Source organism: Trichoderma aggressivum (genome assembly GCF_033847375.1).
Source record: "Trichoderma aggressivum f. europaeum strain CBS 100526 chromosome Unknown scaffold_096, whole genome shotgun sequence".
Lineage (NCBI taxonomy): Eukaryota > Fungi > Ascomycota > Sordariomycetes > Hypocreales > Hypocreaceae > Trichoderma > Trichoderma aggressivum.
This window is the reverse complement of record NW_026946461.1, coordinates 1-21,362: the sequence shown is the minus strand read 5'-3', so window position 1 is coordinate 21,362 and position 21,362 is coordinate 1. Positions and strand designations below refer to the sequence as shown.

Sequence of the window (21,362 nt, the reverse complement as noted above, 5' to 3'; positions counted from 1 at the left end):
CGCATGTATTATTAGGATGCTGGCGGTCGGGTTCCGGGCGGATGGTATCTTGGAACGTTGTTGGAGCTTGCTTATAATACCAGTATGGAACGGACCAAGAGATTGATGAAACCTTGTCATTTCCTTTGTCTTATTTAGTTAATTGCGCTCAGTACTATGCTATTAATGGTTACGTATAAACATAAATAAATATTTAATATTTTTTATTCTTTTAGCTCTCGGCATTGCGGCAACACGGCGGACTCCCATCATACCACCTTATCCCCTGAAACCACCTTCTCGCAATCGCAAATGGCTATAGTATCACGGAATTCAACTATTCAATGCTTTGTTAATAAAACCCCTAAAACCATGCTTGTTTTTTTTACACCCTTCCGGCCATCAGACAGTATGTGGGTTATCATTATGATTCCATTACGCCTGTCTTCGACTATACAAGCAAAGTTGGTAGGTAGCAAAGACCTCAATGTACTTCATTTTAACATCTTGAATGTAGGTATGATTCCGAAATAGGAAGCTCTTTTAGGTACTAACTATGTATCGCTGCCGGTTGCCGTTACATGTAGAGGTATTCTTTCTTCATACCGCTTATTGTTGCTCTGATATTCTCAGACTGTAACTACTAATACGACGGATTGAAGTTCAAAACTGACGCTATTAAATCTTACGAGCGAATCTGGTAGGTCGTAAGGGGTAGGCATCCATTAATAGACGCATTGCTTATTTCTTATAGTCCGGACCATGTTCAGTATACGCATCGAAAGAGCATGATACTGAAATAGGAAGCTGGGGCCAGCGCTTAACACATCCTAATGCATGTCATTGACAGACACGAGAGCTCGAAACCAGGTCGAATAACACTATTGGTAATTACTAGGTTGAAGCACTTCTTAAGAAGCATTTTCTATAAAGAGGACTAGAACTGAGCCAAAGGAATGCTCATACTTCTCTTCGAAATCTTCATTAACATTTCTTTTCTTACCAAAGACCATTGTGATCATGGCTTGGACAAAGACCATTGCCTATACACTGGCCACCTGCTCGCTCTGGCTTCCCGCCAACGCCGACAATGTCTGGCCAAATGAAGCAACTGACGAGCTTGAGAAGATGTTGTTCGAACAGCAGAACCCTTTCGAAGGCAGTCTTGCCACCTTTGCTGTCCCCTGCAGTGCCAGTGGCCTCGCCATCGGACGTGGTTTTGGTGCTGAGTGGATCAGAAACGCATACCATGACATGGCCACGGCAGACGTGCAAGCTGGCACTGGAGGAATAGATGCCTCAATTGTCTTCGAAAAGGATCGCCCAGAGAATCCCGGCAGCGGCTTCCAAGAGACATTAGACTTTTTCCGTCCAAGATACACCACCCGATCCTCGTTATCTGACCTTTTCGCCATGGGCGCGGTCTTTGGAGTTGGCGGATGCTCAAATGGAAATATCATCCTCCCCTACAGGGCGGGTCGTGTTGATGCAACCGGCCCTGGCCCTTCTGGTGTTCCAGAACCACAGGAAGACCTTGCCACACACACTGCAAAGTTTGTGAGACAGGGTTTCAACACGACCGAGATGATTGCCCTTGTTGCCTGTGGGCATACCGTTGGAGGTGTGCATGGTGTGGATTTTCCAGAAATCGTGCCGAACCCACAGCCCCCTCCAGTTACTGGCGTTCGTATATACATATCCACTCTCTTTGGCCAACAGAGGCTTAGCGATTATTCATGCATGAGGCGGCTAATGTTGACCATTTAGCCTTTCGGTAATGACAATACCGTCTTTTTTGATACGACGACAAGCAATTTCGACAACCAGGTGTAAGTCTGCCTTGGCACCTCGCGGTCAACTAAGCCCCCCCTAAACCCATCCCGTCGACATGTAACTGATCTTTTGATCAACCAGTGCCAAGGAATTTGTGGCCAACATTTCTCAGAATCCCCTTGCATTTGGCCATAATGAGACAACGCGGTCGGATTTCCGCATTTTCAACGCCGACGGCGGTGATATGATCTCACGAATGGCTGAATCACAAGAATTCTTCTCCCAGACCTGCGCTACTCTATTCGAACGTATGATCAATACGGTGCCACCAAATGTCAAGCTAACTGATGCTCTTCAACCCCTGCCCGTTAAGCCAAGAAAGTGGTCTATAGATGTCAATGCGGATAAGACGCTGACAGTCAGTCTAACTTTAAGAGTAAGTACTGGTAGTAACACCGACAAGAACAAGATAAGAGCTCTGAGAAACTAACCTGTCCATTTGGGACGTGATTCAGATCGTCGACACTCTATTAGGAGGTGGTATCCAGGCCCTGGTCAAGCCAGTCTCACGCGCCGGTGCGGCTTTGCCTGTCGCATCACCTGTCGTCATTGGAAACATTTCTACTTCAATCTGTGATTATCCCAACTGCGGCCCAAGCTTTGTGTATCTTGATTACAGCATCAATATCCCTGCTGAGCAAGGCATATCCTCTTTCACTGTTGACGTTACAGACGGCAGTGGAAAGACTACGACCTTTAACAATGGAGGTGCCGGATTCCCTCTGTCTGATGCCATTCAGCCACAGATGAGTCTCAGCACACAAACTACGAAAACTGTCAACGGTGTCACTCTTCAACAGCTCAATGTGACTGCAGCGGTATGATTCATCAACCCCAATTGGGCGTCAACATGTCAAACAAGAGTGTAGTAGCTAACAGAGTATTTACGCCTCAGGTCTACAACGCTGATCAGTATACTAACATCTCGCTTATCGTTCCTCAGCCTTCGAACTTTAGTGCTACCATCAGCCCGTGGGTTGCGGAGGTGGCCCCCATGAAGGCTTCCGGCAAGATTGCAGGGACCAACTTCACTCTCTATACTGGCTCGTGGTTGGCCAGTGACGCGGGTGCCCCTCAACATCCTTTCGATGTCCTCGCCACAGGTCCAAAGGGCAGTGCTTCGAGCACATTCAACTCGTGGGGTGACGTGCCATTTGTTCTCTAAGTGCATAATAACAAGGCACAGTGGGCATAAGAGACAGCAAGGATCAGCATGGATAGCCAGTCCTAACTAACACTGAATGTATATACAATCCATAGAGAGTTAGAGACGGAAAAGGATTGTCTATCAATGTGTGACGCCTAGCTTTCTCCTCTGGCTGTGAACCCTGCAAGTTGAAACCACTTACGACCCATGTTCCTAAACTCGAGATGCTGAGCTAACCTAGCCACATAATCGCCCGAGTAAGGTAATCTTGGCATTTAGTATTACCAGGCAGCAATTCAGTTCTACCCTTTATTTAATCCCAGCACTCGTTATACTCTATGCAAGCGAAAGCCGGACAATGGGTGTCGAAACAAGCAGCGTTGCTGAGGATGGCTAGCTGTATGTATGCAGATATGTCGGTCTTTTGCTGCCGCTGTAATTGGTGGAAACCTACAGAGGCGTGGTACTGTAGCAAGCTCAGGGATGGCGCAGTGCAGAGTTCTTGAGCCCCTGCTGGCACGGTTCCAAAATATGACAGGGTGCCAATGAAATATCATCAAGGTGCCAAATATCTCTCGCTCTACTCTCTTGGGATCTCAGGAAATATTCTGTTTCTGTTGCCAAAGTCATAGCTACAAGGAATCAGATGGTGGAAACATCGTGATTGGGTATATATCAGTATTTTCAGGTAGACCATGGTGATATTTTCACTCTTTAAAGGTTTCTCCAGGAATCTTGCCTTCCTACCTTACCTAGGTATATATGTGTTCCATGTTTACTACTTTGACACCTTCGCATCTAAGACCCTTTCTAGCACCCTGCCAGAACGACAACCTAATGCTACCATTATTTCCAGTTCTAGCAAGACGCCCCTTCTAAACCTGCTTCGGAATTCCGGAAAAGCTCAACGACAGGCCACGGAGATACACAAGAGTTTCTGCTTTTCCGAATTCCTGTTCTTGGGTACTGACTCCGCCATTTCGGAGGATTCCTTACACACTAAGACGCCCCGGAAAGCGGCAACGCTCCGAAAGTCCGATCCATACAAGTGGTCTTTCATTCCGCTACTAGTAATGCGTAATTATCCCGGTTACACCTCTGGCACCCCTTCCTTCTGCTAGTTCCTATCACTGTCCTACCAATGCTCACAAGAGCTTCCTAATGCAGGTTGTTCTAGGTGTATAGAATAGTCTCCCGATATACAACGGCCTGCTGCCTGACCGTTACCTCTTTCGACCTGGTTCTTGTTACGTTGTCATTCCTATTCCTCTGGCCCAGATAGATGAGTTCATCTAGCCAATAAGGTATTGGATTATGGCAGCAAGATATCTACCCGTCAAGAAGCATCTTTCGGTAAAAGGTATCTTTCCGTCTTTCCGATGTTGCCTTTTCAATTCCTTAACCAAAGCTCAAAGAGATGTAAGGTGTAATGAAGCGCTGAGCTTAAGATCCCTCTCGACTACAATTCTTGGTAATTTAATGGTTTCTTAGTAAGTTTTACACCTCATCGAGCAACATCATTTAACTTAACGGCTATCATGATCTTCTAAGATCTCAGGGGAGATTGATTGATGCAAGTATCAAGACAAAACCAAAAGTCAGCGGCCAGACTCTGATATCTTGTGGTTTCCTGCTTCCAAATCCCCAGCACAAAGCGATGGCGATAATTGTATATAACCATCAATTATGTGTATACAGGTATCCTCATCCTCATTTGGATTATATTATGCATCTCATCCGTAGACATGCTGCCGTGGCTGATTAAGACTTGTGAATGAAACAAAATTACATCGAGCATCCTGTTCTGCTACCTGAAACAAAGACGTCGATAGCCATCCAAAACGGTATAAATAAAAGCATATTTCTTTATTATTAGAACAGTATCACTCAAATACAGACAGGATAGCTCATACAATGCATGCCTAGAGTAAATTTACAAGTGGCTAGAGCGTACAGGGGCATCGCCTTCCGAGAGCCTGTTAATCAAATCCCTCAGCTCATCTATGTGCTTCTCACAAACACCTCGGGGCGTTGTCTTATATTTTGTGCATATCCGGGCAGCTGCCGCAACGGCCACGGCGTGTTGCCCTCCGTTACCCATAAACTTGGTGTTTGATGAAGCAACGTGGGTTACGCTGATGTGCTTCCCCGCCATCATCAGGTTGCTGATATTTGCAGAGTAGAGACAGCGGAATGGAATGTCGTAGGGCTTTCCATCCCTTTCATCCCATTCCCAGTCTTGAAGCCGGAAATCATAATCTTGGTTACCAGGAATATGGAGACAAAATGCTCCTTCGTTCTGCACAACAGCATCGGGAAACTTTTTGTGATTACGGACATCATTTTCCGTAAGAACATAATCGCCCTTGAGCCTCCTGAATTCTCCCTGGGCGGGCACAAAAGCAACCAAGTCTAGCGCAAGGTTGGCATACTTTTCGGGCTCCATCCTCTTGACATTAGAGAACGTGCCGTAAATGGCACGCAGGAGGTGATCGCGAATATGCTCTCCTTTCTTATAAGGGTCGAGGAATTGGCCATATTCCCAATAGTGCGTCATTTCTTTCCGCATGCGTGGGCGAGCTGTTGGGCTAACGCCGTCTTCGATACGAGGACCCTTGCCATTCTCTTCTCCATACTTGACAAGCTGACCAGAGAGGTTGGAGAACTCTTTGGACACTTCTGTGGCCCAGGGCACGGCTGGAAAGGAAACTGGCGATGATGCCATTTTAGTACGAAAGAATAGCGTGTTGCCATGATGTGCCTGGTCACCCTGTACAGGTGCCAGACTTTCGCCGTACTCATCCCTGGACTCGCGTCCAAACAGAGTTTCTGCTCCTGCGAAGATTCCAAGGATGGCTTTTCCTGAACTGTCGATAAAGTTTGATGCAGAGAGGCGAATTTCACGTCCGCTCCGAGCATCACGGGCATCGATTGAAGTAATCTTTCCTTTGACGGTTGCGGCTGAATAAACCGTATGATCCGTAAAGACCGTCGCATTAGACTCGGCCTGGAGTACTTGAAGCGCAATCAAGTCACCATTCTCACGGCGCTCATATATCTCATCGACGAGCCGTCCGACTTTTCCTCGTGGGTGCAGTCCAATCTCTGGGCTTGCGTTGCCACCCAAAAACGGACGATCATGAACGAGGGCCACGCGCTGTCCCAAACGTGCCGATGCCAGAGCAGCGGTGATGCCGGGCACTCCGCCTCCTACTACGATAACATCAAAGGTTCCCGCATCAACCGGCTCGTTTGGAAGTCCTCTTAGCCGCCTTCGCCACGAGCGTTGCTTCTCATCCGCCGCCTCGGGAGGAGGAGCGTCGGCGGTGCTAAAGAAAAGAGCGTCGCAGCGGCCGCAAAATCCGGTCAAGTCATGCAGCGCAAGCTTTAGTGAGCCTGAAGAAAGCTTTACCTGACCTCCGAATTGCCAATTCCAATCTTTGTTATTATCTCCAAAGGTGGTATCAAGGGCGTTTCCATTGATGACAACGTTGAATCGCCCGGGATGATAGTCAGGAACCCAGTCCTTGGCACGAACCCAGATGTTGTACGTGCCAGATTCTGATACTTTGACAGTGGTTGTAGCATCAGCCACTGGTGTCCCGTTGCCATGAGCCAGAAGGTACGGCGATCCCATTTCGAGCTCGAATTGGGAATCCAAGACCCAGCCGCCGAATTCATCAAAGGACTCGGCCTCTACGAGGAACTCGTGATTTCCAGGAGCCATGATTCGAGCAATGGGATGAGTAGGTGCCAACGGTTGGCCTTGATGTTGGCTTGAGCAAAGGTACAGGATAGTAGCACAGAGAAGACTAAGTGAGGCTCGGCAATCGAGATGTTATCAATGATGTAGATTGATTTCAGAATGGTTCATGGACAAAATGATTCATCATCATCTGTTTACTCAAGGCAAGTTATATAGATGTCGTGGCCTCGGCTTAATTTCACATTATGAAATAGTAATCAAGAACCGAGTTTATTTCTTAAAGCCGGATTGTTACCGCAAAGCGTCCCACAGCTGAAAAATAAAGGTAGAACACAAAGCGAATAGCGATGAAGTGTATGGAGTACCATGTGAGGTTAAACCCATGCAGGCATGGAAAATACTACTTGAATTAGCTAATACGAGTGACTAAGGCGGCAGATATTTCGGCATCTGCTGTAATGGAGAAACTGGGGGGAGAAGGAATTGCCTAAATGGCATAAAACAACTTACCTAGGTAATTACCAGGGGCCTTCATCTATACAGCGGTGTACAAAGTCCCATCAGTTGGTCATTAGCAGCCCTCTTGAGTTACATCAAAATTACGTTGTTAATACCATTATCTAATATTGCTGACCAAACTGTAGAGCATTCAGAGCTGGGATGCCATGTATTAGTTGAAGATTGTTGCGCTGACTAACATTGATTACATACGCAGAATTGGCCCACCCCAAAAAAAAAGATACCTTTGGCAAGTACCTCCGCTGCGGTCCGATGAATCGCCGAGTCGCAAAAAAACCACCCCGCCATTGATTCTGGGTGAGTCAATCTGCCCCGCGATAAAAGGACATTTTGGTTCGATAATTGGAAGAAGAAGAAGAAGAAGAAGAAGAAGAAGAAACAGGTTGAATAACAGACGACGCTTGCGAATTACATCACCAACCACTGCAACAGAGAGAAACCAGAAGCATCGAATCAGGGCACTTGAAGGACTCAGACAAGGGGAGCGCCATGGCCGCCGCAGACGCATCCGAGAAGCTCGCGCTCATCCGCGAGAATCTTGCCGAGATTCTGAACCCGGAGATTATCGAGAAGATTCTGGACGAGGGGCGCCATCCCAAGATTTACTGGGGTATGTTTTGGCTTGTTCTTGTCCTTGCCTTGCCTTGTCTCTTTACCATTGCATTGGAGAGGTTGGAGACGGGGGACGAGAGATGGAAGACGAGAGACGAGAGATGGGAGACGGGAGGATCAATGTGTGTTTGCATTGCTAACAATGGGACGTTTTGTTTCTTTTCCTTAGGCACTGCGACAACTGGCCGTCCTCACTGCGGCTACTTTGTTCCCGCCATCAAAATCGCCCAGTACCTCGCCGCCGGCTGCCATGTCACCATCCTCCTCGCCGACATCCACGGCTTCCTCGACAACCTCAAGGCCCCCATCGAGCTGGTCGAGCTGCGCGTCGAGTTCTACCGATTCGTCATCAGCGCCATCTTCAAGGCCGTCGGCGTGTCGACCGAGAAGCTCAAGTTTGTGCAGGGCAGCTCGTACCAGAAGAGCCCCGAATACATCATGGACGTCTACAAGCTGTCGTCGGTCATCTCAGAGCACGATGCCAAGAGAGCCGGTGCCGAAGTGGTCAAGCAGACGGACAATGCGCCTCTGTCCGGCCTGCTCTACCCCATTCTCCAGGTAGGTTGGCGTCGTAGTCATGGCATTGACGTGTGGCGAGTTCTTGTTGCTGAGTCACTATGCTTGCAGGTTCTTGATGAGCAGTACCTGGATGTGGATGCTCAGTTTGGTGGTATGTACAGTGTTCCACCTGCCGAACAAGTCAACTTATACTAATGTGCTCTAGGTCTTGATCAGCGCAAACTGTTCATCGCTGCCAAGGACTGGCTGCCCAAGCTGGGATACAAGGAGGTGAGCCTGCAAAACACCCCATTATCAATCTGTCGAACACCCCCTAATAAACATACTGCAGCGATGCCACTTGATGAACCCCATGGTTCCCGGCCTCAAGGGCGCCAAGATGAGCTCCAGTGACGAGGGTAAGGGTCTCGCTAGTTGCGCAACAAGAGTTTAAAGATTTGACGCTGATCTGCGATAAATAGACAGCAAAATCGACCTCCTGGATGCCCCGGACGTCGTCGCCAAGAAGATCCGCAAGGCCGTTGCCACCCCCAAGGTGGTTGAGGAAAACGGCATCCTGGCCTTTGTCGAATACGTTTTGCTGCCGGTAGCAGCTCTGAAGGGAAAGCGAGAGTTTGTCGTCGACCGTGAGAGAGATGGCCTGGAGCCATTGGTTTACAGCAGCATCTCTCAGATGCACGAGGATTACAGAAATGACGTGGTACGTATGAGTCGAACGATTTCCGCTCTTGATTTTCGTAATCCGTACAAACACTGACCAATTCAACAGCTGTCACCACAAATTCTCAAGGCGGCCGTCACCAAATCACTAAACGAGCTGCTGGCCCCGATCCAGGCAGAGTTCCAAGCGTCAAAAGAGTGGCAGGAGATTGCCATCAAGGCCTACCCCCCGCCGGCAAAGAAGGAGAAGAAGGTCAAGGACAAGGGCAGCCGTCACCCTGGAAACGCAAAAGCAAAGGAAGGGCAAATAGACGTCAAGGACCTGAAGGACGCTGTGAACGAGGTCTAGGATGTGACGATGTAAATACGGACAGTGGCATTCGCAATGGGAGCGGGCGCTTTGACAACAATCTTGACTGCGGCATAGACGAGCAGGGCGCAAACAAAAATTCTAGAATACCCGATATATACGGAGTACATGCAGTTACGAACACATTTGGTCTTGATACCTGCTATCGATTCATTTGCAGCTTTAATACGGGCGGCGTGTGTTGTGGTTTTCTCCCTCGATGGTAGACTCTTGTCTGTTATAGTCACTATTGATCTTGGCCTTTTCCATGGTGCTCTACCGAGGACTCAGACACCATGGTTGATCCGTTGTGCCGTGAGACTACCCAATCTCGAAGTTTTGCACAATTCCGGCATGTATGCGGAACATCGGAGTTGACGTAGTTTCTTCCCAAGTAATCCGTCCATTCTGTAGGTATCAAGGTCATGTCTCCCGAGCACATTAGCATCTGTCGAATATGATCGATGCAATGTTCTATAATAAACATCAAGATCTTGTTAGTAAACTATGTAATATCTTGAACGCTAGGATTAAATCATTCGTGCATACCTTGGTGGATGATTGTATTAGGATGTGTAGACGGGGGATAATAGTCTGTCCAAAATGATTGCCGCAGCCGGTTCTAATCGCTGACATTAAGTTCATTCCATATAGCTGAAGGATACGAAATCTTGAAAGAGTCATTTCAGGCATACCAAGCGATGTAGAGCATGGAACATGCCAATTCTAGTACGATCAGTATAACTTGATCACTGCTCAACATCCAAAGAGCACATACCTTGCCATATAGCCACCCACATTGTCATTCCAATAAACATCCGAGGCACATCCAAACGCCTCGATGGCTTCTTCAGCAGTGATTCGAAAATATCTTCCTGCATCACAATCATTAATACTAATTACAAGAGGTTAATCCAGGCAGTAAACTCGCCTGCTGTAATTTCTTCCCATGTGTTGTCAATCTCGCAAGAAGGAGGGCCAGTATATGTTGTTTTCCCTGGATTTGGTACGCAGAATGTGCCATTCTCCATAAAAACAGGAGCTCCAGTGAATGTCACTATTTCCAACTCAATCTCTGACGATGCGGACTCTTTATATCAAATAGTAAGTTTATATAGTACTTATATGCCATGCCAAGGTACGTACTGAAATCGGTTGGGCGACGTAGGGAATACTCTTCGGATTGACATGACTTGTCCCTAACTTTATATTGAGCCAAACAGGTGCCCATGAATAACAAGGTCAGGATCCATGGTAAAGCTTGAAAAAGTAGCGACTGTGTCCATCGCCTTGGGCGCAAATGGATCTCTTCTAGCTCTACACCATCACCTATTTCGCTCTTCGTGGGATCCCCCACCGACGTTCTGCCCAACGGCGCATAATCTTTCTCCAATTGGATATATATTTGATACTGGCTTCGAGCCCATCACTCCCGACCAACAGTCTATGCTAGGGGATAAGAAGTCCCTTATCTGGCATCAGGATATTTCTATGTATGCTGTCTGGAACACAAGGAAATCAGATGAATTTCTTGGTTATGCATATTTTGACTTCTTTCCTCGCGAGGGGAAATATAGACACGGCGAAAGCTATGCAACACAGTGGGGATTTACCAAGTCAGATGGAACGCGGTTTTATCCTTCCTGCGCCTTGTTAATGAACTGCACGAAGCTATATTTGAAGCCGGTTTTGCTAAGCTTGGTGGACTTCCGAAAGCTCTTTCATGAGCTTGGAAACCTCCATCATTCTTTATGTACCAAAGTCAGATATGCAAGATTATCCTACATAGAGATTTCGTGGAGGCGCCAAGTCTCATGTTTGAACAGCTTGTTTGGGAAGCTCGTCATATCAAAACCCTCTCCTATCACTAGTCTTATGTTTCTCCAGAACACACGTCTGTGTGGTTTCAGGAAAATCATAATAAGGACGAATGGCCACCTGCGCCACTGAGTGACAAAGATGTTGCCAAACTGGCCACGCATGACCCCCAAAATTTTACCAGTCAAGAGAATTATAATCCCTTCTGATCATACTTTGATATACTTGTCCACAGTCCGGCTACTCATGGGGAACTCGAACAAGCGAATTTAGCCGAGATGTTCGACAGACTACAGACTGATATCTTGGCAATGCATGATGGATAGGCGACCGGTGATGGCTGAGATTGGAGTCATGGACAGTCTGTGTTTCGTATGATTGTCAGCGGATATGACGCTGGGTACTATACATATGTTCTGTAAGTGCCTTCGCATGGTCTTTTCCTTGTATGCAAGTTTCATATCTAATTGGTCGGTCAGTGGTCGAGTGTTTGCTTTGAATATGTGTGGCTGTGAGTTTAAGACCAAAACCCTCGGCAAAGATGCTGCAAGGCGATTGCGGGATACTGTCTTTCGTGCAGGAGATGGGCAGCCTGAGGAGAAAACGTTAAAGGACTATCTTGGCCATGACCCAAGTACCAGTCCTTATTCTCAGTGGTTGAATATCTAAGAAGTTCTTTTATTGTGGTTTAAGCTTCATATGAGATAATGAATAAAGAAAGTCCTAGCTGTCTAGCTTTCCAAAAACGCTCGGATTTCCATTATGATCCTTGGGGGTGATGACCGTAAATGTGGGACTAAATCGTAAACATGTTGAAGTTTACTTCGTTTAGCACATCAATAACCTCATTGTATACATAAAACTAACCAATGGAGTTAAGTGGAGGGCGACCTGTGGGAGCGAGATTCTGCTTGTCTTTGCGCATGCCCATATCAGACATGACAGATGATCAGTTCGCCGGTTTTTTCCCCTGGCGTCAAATCAATAACATTCAGTAGCAAGTCGAGCGTGGTCGTCGTTCATCGCAATTTATTCAGACCTTTGGTATGTATGGTTAATCCAACAACACATCTATGTAAACATTGAATGGTCGCTGTCGAATCCCAAGATAGCTTTGCTTAGGCGGATACAATCGAGAAGGTCAAGAATCAGATGAATTGCATTGCCTGCGATAGTACGAGGCCAGCCCGGACTGAAAAGAGACAGACGAAAACAAACAGCATGACTCTAAGCTAAACAGGCAGCTACAACATGAGTTCTCTAGGCACTATGCTCAGCTTCCATAGCGTTAAACCTGCACTATGGCAGTGCTTTGAAGATTCTTGGGTTCATGAACCTATAATTTGTGATTATTTGACTTTCTTTCGTATGGATAGTTCAAAAGGGTAATCTTTCCACGGAACTGTTAAACCAACCGGGGTGGAAACCCCCGCCCCCGATTTTGACAACCCAGCCTCCACTACGGAATATTTATCCCAGGGCCTGCATGGCCGTCCGAGCGAATGTTGCATTATTAGCTTGTTAGAAGTTGTAAACGGTGGCTTTATTATTAATGCTGTCGAGTCATTTCCTAGAATTAACCTGCCAAACTTGAATCAGCAAACTTGTAAAATATCGGCGATATTAGTCCAGGTCTTGTTATTGAGTCACAACTGACAACGTGAGCAAGCAATGCTGATTTGCCTAGCTATCTCGTAATCTCTATATTATCGCTCGTGCATTAATTATCTGTCAACATCTCCCTTCGGCCAATTTCCTCGAACCCATACATGTACTGTGTAAGTTGCGTCACCATAGCTAACTTGGTTAAGAATCACAGATAGAGTGCTTGCGGACTTGCTGTCACATGCTACCTGATGAATAACCGCCCACCTAGCATTGTCCTGCCTTCGATGAGCAAACTACAGGAGAGAGTGCTCCCAGTTGCATCATCTATGCATGTATTTACCCCATCCAGTACTTTACGCGGTAGAATGCAACGGATGTAACTCTCTCCAACGGTGATATCGCCGTTTCGGCCGCATCTGACAAGGCGCTTGGTCACCATCCATCACCAGGCATTTCCGCATATTACGGGGTAATGCGGACTTGGTTATGCCACCAGGTTTATTTCCGCAACCGCGCAGTTCGACACGACATCATCTCGTGCGAGGGAGATGTGGAATCTTGTATGTATTTTCGATACACGTAAAAAAAAATCAAGGCAACCTATTTGTGTCTCCGCCCCACTGCGGAGTGGCCAGACAGAGGCCACGGAGGGTTACATTGATGTTGTTCGAGTGCAGGGGGCTCATTTATATTTGCTCCTTGCAGCAATGCGTGTGGCTTTACTCCGAGGAGTTTCCACGGATATTGTTCCGGCGCCGCCCCCCTTTGAACCCTTCTCAACGCCAACATCGTGGCGGCTACCGAAGGACGCCCTGCGGGTTGTTAACATCTCCCGTTAGATAGCGTCGAGGCCGCATCTCCGATCACACAGCAGGGTTTCCGTCGACGATCGCAGGATGGAGCACCTGAGACAGACTATGGGGGTAGCAGAAGTACGTAGTAGTATTGCGTGTGTGGTTGCTTGCGTGTGTATTGTAGGGGAGTAGTCGGGGGACATTGCCGTATACGATGTTGCAAATGCAACAGTCAAGTCCGCTATATATAAAGTGGTGTCTGCCACTACATGGACTGGCAGATATTACAATCGCTCTTCCCTTCTTCTCATAGATCCTTCGATTATTGGAAACACATTTGGTGAAGACGAGTAAATTCGAAAGCTTTTCGCGATGGGTATTCTCATCAGCAACGACGCTGCAAAAGCCGTCATCCCAGTCAAGCTCAGCTTGGCTCTTCCACTCGCCGTCATAGTGTTTGTAAGTTTAACTTTTGTGACGCGACTTTTCACCGTGTTGACAAGTTGGTGCTGTTATATAGGGCTTTGGCTACCTTGTCTGGCTTTGCATCTACAATCTCTACTTTCACCCCTTGCGCAGGTTTCCCGGACCCAAGCTGGCAGCCATTTCTCGCTTCCCCTACACCCACCTCCTGATCAGCGGTAAGGGCCACCGCGACGTTTTGGATCTTCATCTCAAGTATGGCCCCATTGTCCGCATTGCTCCCGACTTCCTGTCTTTCAGTCACCCTGATGCCATGAATGACATTCGAGGTCACCGCAAGGCCGGACAGCCGGAGCACCGAAAGGATCCCATACGTCAAGAATTACATGTAAACAATATCATTGGTGCCAACCGCGCCGATCACACTCGCTACCGAAGGAGCTTGGCAAATGGCTTTTCTCATCAGGCCATGCTGGACCAGGAGCCCATCATCCGTGACTACGTCGATGAACTCATGAAGTCTCTCGAGGAGCGTGGCGCCAACGGAACTAAAGAGATTGACATGGTTCGCTGGTTCAACTATGCGACATTCGACATCATCGGCGATTTGGCCTTTGGTGAATCATTTGGCTGTCTCCAAAGCTCCACATACGATCCTTGGGTTCAGCTCATCTTTAACAGCGTCAAGAACTTGGTCTACATTGGTGCCCTCAAACATCTCAAAATAGTCCCTAGGCGCTTCTTGAAATTCATCTTGCCATATGCCATGCCGAAAGGTCTGTCGACTAAATATGCCGAGAACCAACGTCTCTCCGCCATGAAGGTTAAGAAGCGTCTCGAAACTGGATCCAACCGCCCCGATTTCATGACATCAATGACAACAAAGCGCAATGGAGAAGTAAGTTGAACAGCTCATACATGAGCGAGGTTATACTAACTGAAGTCTAGTCTCTTACCTTTGAGGAGCTCACGTCCAATGCTGCCATCCTTATCATTGCGGGCTCTGAAACCACAGCCACAGCCTTGTCTGCCGCTGCTTATTACCTAGGTCTTTTCCCAGAAGTCCAAGCAAAACTGGCCCAAGAAGTGCGGACAAACTTTAACAGTGCGGAAGATATTACCATTACCAGTGTGCAGCATCTCACATACATGCTGGCCGTTCTTGACGAAGTTATGCGCATGTATCCACCTGTCGTCAGTGGTTTGCCACGACTCACTGCTGAGGGAGGTGCCATGATTGCTGGAGAATATGTTCCCGAAGATGTAGGTTATCCTTCCCGTTTATACAGTGGGAATCAAAACCTCTGATTCATCAATTTAGACCATTGTTGAGGTTTGGCAGTGGCCTTTGTTCCGCAACCCGAATTATTGGACGCAGCCTGATGACTTTATTCCTGAGAGGTGGCTTGGTGATCCGAAATTCGCAAATGATAAGCGAGAGTGCTTTCAGCCATTCTCTACAGGCCCTCGGAACTGTATTGGCAAGAAGTAAGTCATGATTCGTTCGTTTACTGTGATAATTCAAGGCCATTGACTAACATTCCAAAAAAGCCTCGCATACTCTGAAATGCGTCTCATCTTGGCTCGTGTGATAATGCAGTACGATATCAAGCTGGCTGAAGGAACTAAAGGCTGGGATGATCGAAGCAAGACCTATTCTCTGTGGGAAAAGGGCCCGGTGAATGTTCACATGATCCCAAGGAAGGTGGAGTAAAGGGATGGTGGTCTCTGAGTCCTGATGGTGCTTTGCGCATTGGATACCTGATGCAATAGTGGCTGTAATACTCCACACATACAAATATATCACCACCCCAGATTCAAGAGCTATCGCATATTGGTAATTGTGAGGAGTTCAAGTATTACAGCTGAATGCTAAGCAAACAGAAGTTGGGCCTTGTATTTATGTAAGGGTAACTGGCGATAATTTACCTATAAAGTATATAGATTATATCTGTAATACTTTCGGCATAACGGAGGTAAATAATTATATTAATAAATATTTTGCTATTATAGGTATATATATAAAGCCTATTAATCCTTTACCTAAAAGTAAGAAATAAAAATCTATTAAGATTTTAATATTATTATTATTATTAACTTCAGAGGATAATAAAATATCGGAAGATAAGATTGCGGCGATATTTACTATTTAATTTAGCAATAGGCGAAGACAGGCTTTTAGTGCTTATACTCTTATTTATAAAATAACTATTATCTTTAATATTGCTAATTTATTACGCCTGTCCTTAAGTTAGGGGGTTTTAGCTTAATAAGGAGATATTAGGCAACCCCCCTTACTATTATTTATATATTTGCAAATGGGGATAGTATAGCGTTAATAAAATAATAAAAACAACTTATAATAAAGTTCCTTTTTCTTAACTTTTATATATTTAGCTTTTAATAACTAATATAATAGGGTAGTATTTTTTACTTTTGGAGAAATAATATAATTTAGTTATTAAATAATATTTTTTATATTTTCTTAGTTAGCTTAATATAAAATAATTTCTTAAGAGTAATATATATAAATATAAAGAATAATATTATTTTACTCTAAGTTACCTTTCCCACTTACTATAGTATACTATTAGTGTATTATATAAAGTCTTTTATTATAACCTAACTCTTATAGTTATAACTACAGGCCTATAGGGTAGGCCAGACTAAATTAATAATAGACTAATAAATTAATTTAAAGCGTTATACTTATTTAATAAAAAAGCTAGGAAAGCTAGCTTTTTACCTTAATTTAATATAAAAAGCTAGGAAAACTAGCTTTTTACCTTAATCTAGGATATATAATTAAATATATAAGTTTTATTTTTTATATTTATTAAAATAGTTTAAATAATTAGTTATAAATATAAAATAATACTTAATTATACTATAGAAAGTATTATTTATTAATTATATAAATAAACTTTTTTTATTTTTATTAATTACTTATAATTTAGCCTAGCTTATTTACTAATATAAACCTAGTATAAGGTTTATCCCTTAAGAATCCCTTTTATATTAATATTATAAAAGCTTAGTTTATTATATAATTATAACTTTTATTTAAAAGTTACCTTAGATTATAAGTAATATTATTATAAAAACACTAAATAATTAAATTTTATATATTAAATATAAAAATAAATTAAAAAAATAAAGTCTAAAGTATTTATAATAATAATATTAAAATCTTAAACTTATTTAAAAAAATTACTAAAATAATAAATTTTATTATATAAGGAACTATAATTCTATTACCTTTAGTTAATAAAGCTAAAGTATAATAATACTTCTTAGATTTTAAAGCCTTAGTTATTTATATAAAATAAATTATTAAAAATTAATAAAATATTATTAATATACTTAATAAATAACTTAATACTTAAGAATAATTACTTATAGCCTTATATTAATAAAAAGTTTATATAAAAAAAAACTAAGAGAAATTATTAAATTATTAATATTAGTATTATTTAATAATAACTTATATAAAGTTAAAGGATTTTTTATTAATATAAAAGCTTACTTTAGGTATTTTTTAATTATTATAACTTTAAAAGAAATAAGTTAATATTATAAAAAGTTAACTTATTAAAGAATTTAAAAACTAATTTAAATTATATTTTTATAATTTTAAAAAATATAACTAAGTTAAAAAAAAAGTAATTATTAATATATTTTTTAATAATTATAAAAAATTTAAAAACTAACTTAAGGTATTATTTAATTAAATTAATAAAAAAAAAGTAAAAAATATATTACTTAAACTTTATTAATAAAATATATATATTAAGTATATTATTAAATTTATTTAAATTTATATTAAAATAAATTTTAAAAATATAACTAAGAAAATACTATAGAGGAGGTTATATTTATTATTAAAAAATTTAGTAAAACTATAATAGCTAGGTTAAAGAAAGGCTATACCCTAGCCTTTAGTTTAAAATCCAGAATTAATCTATAGCTTAACTTAATTAACTATAGCTAACTAAGTTAAACTTTAAAAATTTAGGCTATAAAGTATAATTAATTAAGGTTTAAGATTAAACTTAAAATACACAAAAAGGCTTAAATAATAAGGTTTAAGTATAATATAACTAACTTTAAGCCTATAACTTATAGTTTAATAACTTAACTAAACTAGATAGGCTAATTATTCTATTAGGTTATAAAAGGCAGTAATAATCCTACTTAAAAATAAATTATATATATAATATAAAAGACTTCTTAATAAAATAATATACTATAAAAGTAATAAACCCTTATAATAATTATTATAAAATAAGTTAATAACTAACTAAAGTTTATTATAAATAGCTATAATAGCTAAAAGTAATAAAAAATTAATAGTAATTACTACTAAAATAATAGCTACTATTATAAAAACTTATAATCTTAATATTATTAGTATTATAAAGAAAGTCTACTAAAGCCTAAAGAATAAATAAAATAGAAGAGGGTAACTTAAACTAATTATAAAAGAGAAGATGTAAATTAGCTAGGCTACTGCTAGCTAATAGCTACTAAATAAAGGTTTAATAATAATTATTTTAATCTTAGCTTTTAGGCAGTTTATCCTTTATACTTAAGAGAGAGAAAATATTATATTATTAAAAGTTAAAACTAAAAATAAAAAATAAACTTATATAAAATAATCTTTTAGTTATATTTAAAATACTTTTTAAAAAAATTAGTTATATTAATAACTAATAGTTTAAATAATATAAAAAATAATAAGTAAAAAAAAAAGAAAATAATAAAATATATTATTACTTTTAATATTATATTAACTAAAGTAAAAAATATAATTTAATTTTATATAATAATAAAAAACTAAAATTTATAAATTTAAATATTATTAATATTTATAAATTTATAAATAAATATAATTATTATAGTAAAATAAGTTATAAAAAAATTATTAAAAAAAATATAAAAAACTTAATAACTTAAAAAAACTTATTAATAAAAATAAGAAATTTAATAAGGTTTAAGTTAATATTATTAAAATAGTACTTTATAACTTACTTAGTTAAATTACTTATTATAATAATTAATATTTTATATATAAAAGTAAAAAGAAAATTAAAATAATTCTTAAAAATACTTAAGAAAAAGTAATTAAAATATATTATAATTAATATTATAACTTTTAAAAAAGTTAATTAATAAGTAATTAATTAAGTTATTAATAAAATCCCTAAGGCTATTACTACCTTAGGAAATATTAATATAACTTAAAATAAATATAAAGTAATACTAAATAAAAACCTTAATGTTTTACTTATAAAAAAAAAATAAGTAAATATTTTTATTTATAAATAAAAAAAAAAGTTTAAATAAAAAAAAATTATATTAATTTTAATATTTTAGAATTATATATAAATTATAAATTATAAAAACCTTAGGGACTTAATTACTTTTATAAAAAAAAACACTTTAATTATAAATTAAAAAAAACTTAAAAATAAAAATTAAGTAAATTTTAATAAATACTTAAATAGTATAAAATTACTTAATAATAAATACTGAGTAATAATAGGCTAGTGGAGTATATTAATATAAACCCCTATTACTTTATTATAATTAAAAACTAATTCCTTAAATAATAAAAAATATAGCTTATATATAATACTTAATTTATAAAAAACTATAAATACTTAATTATAAAATAATATAATAAATTATTATAAAGGTTATATTTATTATTAAAAGGTTTAGTAAAGCTATAATAGCTAAGTTAAAGGAAGGCTATGCCTTAGCCTTTAGTTTAAAATCTAGAATTAATCTATAGCTTAACTTAATTAACTATAGTTAACTAAGTTAAACCTTAAAAATTTAGGCTATAAAGTATAACTAATTAAGGTTTAAGACTAAACTTAAATATATATTAGAGCTAAGTAATAGACCTGATATTAAGGCCTTAAAAACGCACTAACCTTATAGTAGGGCCTAGCGTTTATGTTATAATATTACTTTAACTATACTAAGAAGGCATAGGCTAAGGGCTATATAGCCCTTAGTATAGTAATAGGTATTATATAATAACTATAAGTTTTATAAAATTATAAAAAATTAAAAATAAATATAATTACTTTTATATATTTATTTTATATATTTAATATAAAACTTTTATAAACTTACTTTTATACTTTTTTACTTTTTTTTATTAACTTAATTTTTAATAAATTTATTTTTTTATTTATAAAAGGTAAAAAAACTATTAAAAATAAAAATAATTATTAATAATACTTATATATATAAATTATATTTTAGTAATTATAAAATAATAATTTTATAAACTTAATAAATAATATAATTATAAATATTATTATAAATTATTTTATAAGCTAATATTATAATATTATTATTAAAAAAACTTTTTAATATAGCTTTTTTATTAAAGAAAAAAACTTTTAACTTAAACTTATATAAATCCTTTTTAATTAATAAATTATAAAAATATATTATTATTATAATAAAACTATAAAAAAAAAAATTTAATATTTTTAAGTAATTAAAAATAAAAAAAACCTTATTTTTAACCTTAACTTCTTAAGGCCTAAGGTTAAAGTAAAATTAAAGTAAATTTACTTAAATATATAAGGAAAAGTTTAAATATTAACTTTAAAATTTAAAAATAAAAATTAAATAAAGCTTTAAATATATTTTATATACTTAAGTAATTAATTTAAATTTAAAAAAAAGTAATTTATTAAATACTTTTATAAAATTTAATATATTAATAATTATTTTAAAAAAAATATAAAATAATAATAAACTTTTTTTTAAATAAAAAAATATTAATATTTTTTTAATAACTTAATATATAATTAATATATAAAGTAATATAAAAATAATATTAATAATAAAATTATTTATATATTTAATATAATTATATTATTAAATAATATTAACTAAAATAAAAGTAAATTATTTTAAACTTTCTTAAGAAAGTTTAAAGTAATTCTTAATAAAATCTTAAGTAATTTTTTAAATAATTTTTATATCTTTTAGTTTATTAATAAATATTTTATTTTTTTATATAAAAGTATTTTTAATATTAAATTTTTTATAATTTAATTAGATTTTTATAATATAAAAAAGTAAGCTAAAGTAGTAAATTATAATAATAAATTATAAAGTTTTAAAAACTATAATTAAAAAAAAAATTAAAAAAATAATAACTCTTAGAGATTATAAAGAAATAATTAATAAAAAAGTAATATTAATAAAATTACTATATTTTAAAAAAATATTATTATAAAGCTAAATATATTAAAAAATAAATTTACTTTAAAGCTAATTTATTAAAAATATAATAAATTATACTTTAAAAATATATATATTATACTTAATTATAAAAAATATAATAATAAATATTATATAATA

At 38.6% G+C, this 21,362-nt stretch overlaps 4 protein-coding genes across 4 annotated transcripts; 3 read left to right on the top strand and 1 right to left on the bottom strand.

Moving 5' to 3' along the window:
* Positions 1–999: 999 nt before the first annotated feature.
* Triagg1_10929 (CAZyme family AA2) lies at positions 1,000–2,977 on the top strand (the record flags this gene model as incomplete). The annotated part of the gene is made up of 5 exons (XM_062895055.1): positions 1,000–1,662; positions 1,747–1,808; positions 1,894–2,188; positions 2,268–2,630; positions 2,708–2,977. 5 exons carry the CDS (start codon positions 1,000–1,002, stop codon positions 2,975–2,977), a joined length of 1,653 nt encoding a protein of 550 aa, XP_062750114.1.
* A 1,915-nt stretch (positions 2,978–4,892) lies between these two features.
* Triagg1_10928 (uncharacterized protein) lies at positions 4,893–6,686 on the bottom strand (the record flags this gene model as incomplete). The annotated part of the gene is made up of 1 exon (XM_062895054.1): positions 4,893–6,686. The coding sequence occupies one exon, from the start codon at positions 6,684–6,686 to the stop codon at positions 4,893–4,895; it is 1,794 nt and encodes a 597-aa protein (XP_062750113.1).
* Positions 6,687–7,673: 987 nt separating this feature from the next.
* Triagg1_10927 (uncharacterized protein) lies at positions 7,674–9,324 on the top strand (the record flags this gene model as incomplete). Its single annotated transcript, XM_062895053.1, has 6 exons — positions 7,674–8,354; positions 8,424–8,466; positions 8,521–8,585; positions 8,647–8,713; positions 8,777–9,015; positions 9,085–9,324. 6 exons carry the CDS (start codon positions 7,674–7,676, stop codon positions 9,322–9,324), a joined length of 1,335 nt encoding a protein of 444 aa, XP_062750112.1.
* A 4,592-nt stretch (positions 9,325–13,916) lies between these two features.
* Positions 13,917–15,681, top strand: Triagg1_10926 (uncharacterized protein; the record flags this gene model as incomplete). Its single annotated transcript, XM_062895051.1, has 5 exons — positions 13,917–14,003; positions 14,065–14,865; positions 14,916–15,230; positions 15,289–15,455; positions 15,519–15,681. 5 exons carry the CDS (start codon positions 13,917–13,919, stop codon positions 15,679–15,681), a joined length of 1,533 nt encoding a protein of 510 aa, XP_062750111.1.
* Positions 15,682–21,362: the final 5,681 nt, after the last annotated feature.